The sequence below is a fragment of the Montipora foliosa genome, chromosome 5 (assembly GCF_036669935.1).
Source record: "Montipora foliosa isolate CH-2021 chromosome 5, ASM3666993v2, whole genome shotgun sequence".
Taxonomy (NCBI): Eukaryota; Metazoa; Cnidaria; class Anthozoa; order Scleractinia; family Acroporidae; genus Montipora; species Montipora foliosa.
Window position 1 is genome coordinate 47,959,409 of NC_090873.1, and position 7,087 is coordinate 47,966,495.

Consider the following 7,087-nt stretch of genomic DNA (forward strand, 5'->3'; position numbering starts at 1 on the left):
CTGAAACAACATAACAAACAAATCCTTGTGGATGAAATTGTAATTGATTTGTAAAAAAGGTAAAGGTCTGGTAAATCACACCTAATCGCAAGTAAATCCATTTCATCATATTTCTCACCTGACACAGGGTGCCCAAGCAAAAGGGCAATCACAAGGTGATAAATCTCTGGAATATCAATGTGTTTGGGTAGCAGCTTGTCCAGCATCAGAAATCCAGGAACACTGCAAACGTCCCTGTTAACCTGATACTTTTCTTGGTTGTCAGCAACAGAGCCCACATTAAAACCTGCACAGAAGAGTACATGAAAAAGGTACAAAGTAAAAAGTAAAGGACAGCTTGCGTAGCTTCATTGACCCACCTACATGTTACATTTTCTTAGAAATACATGTATGATGTCCATAATATTTGCTAAAAAAGTTGTTTAAAAAAGGAGAAAAATAAATAATAAAGGACCATCCCACAACCCATATATTTTGTGTTTCAAGTAGTTTCCTAAATGGGGTTGCAAAGTTGATTATTAGGCCCTCACAGATTATGTACTTGCAAAGGCATAATTTATTAAGTATTTTTAAAGCATTACCAGGTTAGTTTCTAAAGAAACTTTGTGCAGCTTCAGTGGAGGGGGCAGCACAAAAACAATGCGCGGGACATTATCATCTGCTTCGCGTCTGAAAAATCATGCTTCGCTCGCCAAAACATTTTCTCCTGGGATTCTCGTAAGGTCGACTTGTGGCAAGTCACACGTTTTTATCCGTTGAAGACAGCAGTTCAGTTTGTCGAAAGCTCATAGTCTTTTTAAAATTTTTACCAGAGAACGATTATTCTTATTTCTTATCAAACAAGTTGATTAAGGTAAATAACAACTCTTAGAAAGATTTGTGTGTTGACGTTTTTGAGGATTTACCCTCCATCACAGCTATGGTGAATAGACAGCTGTTCATTTCCCGGGGAAAAGTGCTTGGGTATCCAGCACTTACAAAATTTAATGTTGTTTATATTATTTTGATGTTATGGTCAAAAGACTTCAGTCAGCATGAATTTAGCTCTATGAAGATGCCTGTAAAACCCTGGTCCTTATTTCCCATCCCATCATCCCATGAGGATGACATAATGGTCAAAAACCATAGTGGTTTTATGCAGTTCCTTTCTTTTTAACATTGTAGACAGAATTTTTGTTACAAAGGTTAGAGAAAATATGGTTACCTTAAATAAAAGAAAAAAGGTTGTGTAGCAACATTTCACAAGTCAATGTGCTTTGAGCAAAAATTAACATGCTTCATATTAATTTTGTACAATTAAGGCAACTGAAAACATGATTGTACTATGTTGTATCAAAGGAATCAGTCACTGAAGAAAGCACTCAGAAAGCTAGAGTCGTTGCTCTTACCTGCCACAACGTAAGTGGTTTTATTAAGCATAATGTCAGTGCCATCAAGCCAGCTGCCAGTGCTGAGTCCCTCCTTAAACCTGTTAAGTGTAGGCAAACTGCTTAGAATGGTCACAAGGATACGAGTTGCACGGACCACGGTAGTGTTGTGAAGATGTGCTTGCAAAAACAAAAGCAGCCAGTCAAATCCCAGGGTTTCCTGAAGAGCATCTGAAAAACTGAACAAATAATACCCAGGGTTTGTTTCATTGAAAAGAAAGGACAATCTTCAAATAAAAGCACTGTGTTCCTTTTTTTTTTAATGCTGATTTGTAGCCAACATTATTCCTAAAACTGTTTAACTGTTTAATATGTGGTCCATGTTAGACCAAGAAAATCCAATACCATAGCAATGATTTTCTTTGAGACATACCTCGTACCTTTAATTTCTTTATCATTATAATATACGTGTGAAAGCAGCATGGTAAGTGATTATGGTGGTGGACTTGTAATCCAGATTTCCAGACTTCAAGTCCCCCGCTGAAGTGAAGTGAAGCTATTAGACTCTCCCCTCAGGGCTTTTCAGGACTAATTTACAATGCTTTACGGGGGACTTTAGCCAGACTGCTTATTACACAGTTTACAGTTAACTTTTAAATGTTGCTATTCAGAGTGACTTAAAGTGAAATGAACACATCGCATCAGTAGTTGCTAAGGCATCGAAACGCTTGCACATCCTACGTGTTTTACGTCCGGGCAGTGTCCCAGCAGCTTAAGTGTAGAACGGAGTGGCATAAAAGAAGCTTTTTTCCTAGCGCAATAATTTCCTTTAATAATAATATTTAGAATCTACATTTTTATATATTTTTTATATTCAATATGGTTTTTGATGTTTTTTTAAAATTGTAAATACACATTGTAATTCATTTTTAAATGCGAAAAATTAATGTGTTTTTAGGAAGTGAAAGATGCCCCTGTCCAGATAAGGTCAGACCACAACAATGGGGACTACATCCCTTATTCTTATCGAATAGTGAGTGGGTTCTTTAACGTCCCATACTATTTAATTTCCAACAAGGGCTATGAGATGGGACCTCTGGTTTGCAGTCCTTATCTGAGAAGACTTGAAAGTCTAACCATTAATTTGCAGATGTAATTACAAAGGCAGCACTTTCTCCTCAGTTCAAGTCCCTGAATGTTGGTCCTCCTGCATGACAGCCTGATGCTCAACCAACTGAGCCACTGGTGTGCAGCTGCAATCGGCGTCAAAATTGTTGAGACACTCTTATCCTTTAGAGTCGATTTCAAGCTCAGTGCGAAAATGGCCCCCTCCCCTGCACCCTTAGGACAATGTTGTGTTTTTCTGTTTTCTACGAGCCTTGTCGACAGCGGTACAACATTGATTAGGGTGGGGGAGGGAGGGGTATCGCGGAAACATACTGTTTGGACAAGTTTTCTTTGCAAACAATGAATATTTCGTTGCCAGTGTGCTCTGTTGGCAACTGTCTCAACTAATTTTGTCGCCGATTGTCTGTTTCAGAAAACGTCTTTTATACCCTTTATACGGGCACCTATAGTCCACTCTGTCTGTCAATATGACCACATGAGTGAAAGACTTTTTACTGGTCTAAAAAAATGTGGATAGTTTATTATTCTTGTTTTCAAATGTGACAAATGCGTTGTCCTGTGCGAAGCGAAGATTGTGACGTAAGTGCAAGGGACCTGTTCATTTTTGCCTTCTTTTATACGCTATTTGTGAGTAGCATTAAAGTATGGATTTGGTAAAGGGTTATGCCTCTAACTCCAGTTCATCAGAAGAAGCGGATTTTGTTGGTCGAAGCGGTGTCGCAGATGAACGCGAAACAGACATGGTGGCTGTTACAGCCAGGGAACACAGTTACTTTCCACGCTCAAATTGCTACGTCGGTGCAAAAAGACCTTCCACATTGTCGCAGATGCTTTGCAGAGCTGGTTTTGGTGGGAAATGAATGTTTTTGGGAGTAAGGAAACAATATTTTCTCATTTACCACGAGTAACCACGAGTAACCACAAGATTATTATAAAAAGATAATGTAATTATTCTACTTGTTAATTATGGTTACTCGAGGTTACTCGTGGTTACTCGTGGCCACTCCTCCGCGGAGTTCCTAAATCAGAGTACAGCACTGTTTGCTGTTCTTTTTTTGTCCCAGGAGTTATAAACTGTCTTTGCTATTAATTTTATATTTCCCTCTTTTTTATGGCTCATACCCCTTGTAACAAGTTGAAATGGAATTATGTATGGTGAATTTCAAAAGGGAATGCTAAACGTCACGCAATGTTCCGAAAGTATCACTTTATTTCAAGGTATGTCAAATCTAAAACACTGCACAAATCGTCTTGAAATTATCATTATTTAGTACGATGTCCTTTCTCTCAATAATAAGCGTTTGTGGTGTGAACTTAACTTCGCTGGACGTTCGACATTCACATTTTGGCCGTTGTAATTGACGTTCTCGGTAGTGATTACTTGCATTAAAATTTCTCATTTTTTAGAATGCGGTACATAGAAGCCCGTGAGATATCACTTTCCCTGACAATATCATTCACTTTCCGCCCTTCGCAAATAGATGGCAAGCGTATACATGCCCTTATCTCGTTAGAAATGTTTTGTGTGAAAACCATGTTCAACACTGAAATGTCTGCAATCACACCAGTGATTGTTACATCACCGTAATAAAGAAAAAGGTGATTTATATATGTTCTGATTCCTATATGACATGACAACGCATAAAGACGCTATTAAAATGTGTATATTTCATATATTAATGCAAAAAAAAGCTTATCAGAAGTCGTCGTTACACTTCATACAAAGTTTTTTCATACAGACAATCGGCATCAAAATTGTTGAGACACTCTTATCCTTTAGAGTCGATTTCAAGCTCGGTGCGAAAATGGCCCCCTCCCCCGCACCCCCAGGACAATGTTGTGTTTTTCTGTTTTCTACGAGCCTTGTCGACAGCGGTACAACATTGATTAGGGTGGGGGAGGGAGGGGTATCGCGGAAACGTACTTTTTGGACAAGTTTTCTTTGCAAACAATGAATATTTTGTTGCCAGTGTGCTCTGTTGGCAACTGTCTCAACTAATTTTGTCACGGATTGTGGCCACTGGGTGGATTTCCCAATGACTCTGCGCAAATCCTGGAACATAGAAGCAAGTTTCTTCAAGACTCTCAAGTCTTCTCATATTATAGTAATGTTACTGTAGTGGAGACCACATGGGCAAGTTCTCAGGTTGCCATTCCAAGTTCCCAGAGTTTGAGTTAGGGTTACCCTAACCCTAACCCTAGGACAGTATTGCTACCAACAATGATATATTTATTTATTACAGTACCTCTGATCCAGTTCACCTCCTTCAGCATGGATCAAACAAAGAATAAGTTCAAGCATGACATTTCGCAAGCAGATACGCCGTGGAGACCACACCTCCTCGCCTCCTACCACCTCATCGCTGGTTTCACTTTGTGTTACAGCATCCAGTTTAAGTTCATTTTCATTCAAAGGATTGCCTGGTAAAGTTGACACCAGAAACTGGCCAAACCTGAGAACCAGATTAATTGAGTTCTGAGCAAAAGGAGTTTAAAAAATAATATAGTTAGTTTTAGATTGTGCTCCAGTTACAGTTGACCATTGCGCAAAAATCCAATCCAACCGTTATTGCGCAGGTGCAATGTACTGCTGAGCTCATTTTTTCCTGAAAAGGTGTTACATTTATTCTATTATAAGGGGCTGGTTTTAAACCCGAATGCTATTCAATTCATACCAAAAGTCAAATAAGCCACACAAAAAATAGGATTGCTAACTCTTTTGTATGTTAAAGCAATAATATCATTTTGCAAACCTCAAAAGGTTTTTCCTGTCACTTGTGTTGCTTAACAGCACTGATAAAACACTGGCAATAGTATGTGCTGTTGCATCTGTCACACTGTCATCTTGCAGAACAAACAACAGCTTGGGCACCAAATTGAGCTTCTGCATCAGTTCAGCATTTGTTACGGATTCACTGAACACACAAAATTCACATCAACTTAGGTGATATCAAAGGATCATACCCTTAATCAAAAGATGTAAGAACATTAATGATGAGAAAGATCTGCAAAATAATAATTGTCTGATCAAACCCAGTGAGAATTCTCTCCTTTTCAGGTTGTGATAAGGAAAAAATAAAATCTTCATCAAATTGCATCACAGAAAGCACTTGAAATGTTTCCAGCAAGTACCTTCCTGGTCCTAAAAGTTCCAAAAAATGTGAGAATAGTGAACGTTGCAAGTCAGCTGGGGCTTCTCGCCACACCTAAGAAAAAAATGCAAGATTAATTCCATATGCATTCTTGGTTGAAATGACCTTGGAAAATAATTACTATATACACACAGTGATGAAATTTGAAAAGACCGTAGGAGGCTAAACCAATACTTAATTATCAGTATTAAATCCTTTGTCTACTCTACACTCAGCAACAACGGCAGACATTTATAAGTAGAACACAACAATAATGCCACTTACTTCTAAATCACAGAGGAGGTCCTTAAATGCTACTCTGTTGGGTATTACAGATGATTCTCTGTCGCTGTCCACTGTCCCAACCAAAGCAAATGTTAAGTGAAGAATGTGGGTGTTCAACAAATGTTTCTTTCTTCGTAGTAGCAATGCTAGGATCTAAAAGATTTTTAAAAGAACAGGGCATTAAAAATTCTTAGCAAAATCAAAAAGGGAAGTCATGTGCCATGTTGTTTAGGGTCACCATACAGATTCAATTTGAAGACGACAACAGATAGGAATCTAAGCCTAAGAGATCAATAAATTTATTGATCTCCAAAATGTATGCATCATGATTAACAGCACACTGTCAGGTAACTGCAATTATTTAGAGTTTTAGAGTTTGTGTTAATTTGGACTGATACTGTAAAGCTATTCTTTTGTAACACAGACCTGATAACCTCTAACTCTTTCCATATCTCTTCTTGCAGATGGATTACTCCTAAGGACACAACTCAGAGCTTTAACGGATGCATACAATCCTTCAACACTGGTTGCCATAGCAACTAGGCCCAGCATAGCTGAAACACCACCAATGCATTCCACGAGCTTTGAAACTGGGTTCGGACAGAATGTTCTCACTCCAGAACAACCAATAATGATTGCGCCTATACTCCGTGAAGCACCTTGAAGGTGTGCAGCTGTGTTGTGAATTAAGCGCACCGGTGTGGTGTTATCATGGGTCGATAAACCAAGCTAATAATGAGACCAAAAGAAAATGTCAGTCAAGGCAAAGCTGCTGTAACTCAAAATGAAACTTGGGATACTTTCACATGGGTTCAGAAACATTTGTACCAGGACTGCCAATTTACAACAACAATATAACATTTATTTTTACTGCAAATTGCACAAATATGAAGTTTTACAACTTGAAATTAAAATGAAAGTACAAACAGTAACTGATGGACCAAAAAGACTTCAGCGCTAAACTACTGGAGTTGCATGACTACCATGGAATTCAGAAATTAAAAATGCATAACTATAACAGAAGAGAAAAGAGAAAAGAGACTCCAGGAGTTAATAATCTACACACTTCAATGAAAATCATCAAGGAAATTTTTTAAGGGTGTCTTGTGAGTCCAAACTGTTGCCATGGCAATGTTATGGCAATGCTAATCATATTATTAATCTAATTATGAGAGT

General features: G+C 38.2%; 1 protein-coding gene across 1 annotated transcript in view; it reads right to left on the bottom strand.

Moving 5' to 3' along the window:
- Nucleotides 1-7,087, bottom strand: part of LOC138004551 (WD repeat and FYVE domain-containing protein 3-like) — an 88,026-nt gene that overhangs the window by 45,670 nt on the left and 35,269 nt on the right. The window contains exons 16-22 of the mRNA XM_068851103.1: nt 6,338-6,640; nt 5,912-6,064; nt 5,628-5,701; nt 5,249-5,410; nt 4,742-4,948; nt 1,389-1,606; nt 119-286 (exon numbers count right to left, since the gene is read on the bottom strand). Coding sequence (XP_068707204.1) covers nt 119-286; nt 1,389-1,606; nt 4,742-4,948; nt 5,249-5,410; nt 5,628-5,701; nt 5,912-6,064; nt 6,338-6,640 — 1,285 coding nt within the window. The remainder of the gene's footprint in view (nt 1-118; nt 287-1,388; nt 1,607-4,741; nt 4,949-5,248; nt 5,411-5,627; nt 5,702-5,911; nt 6,065-6,337; nt 6,641-7,087) is intronic.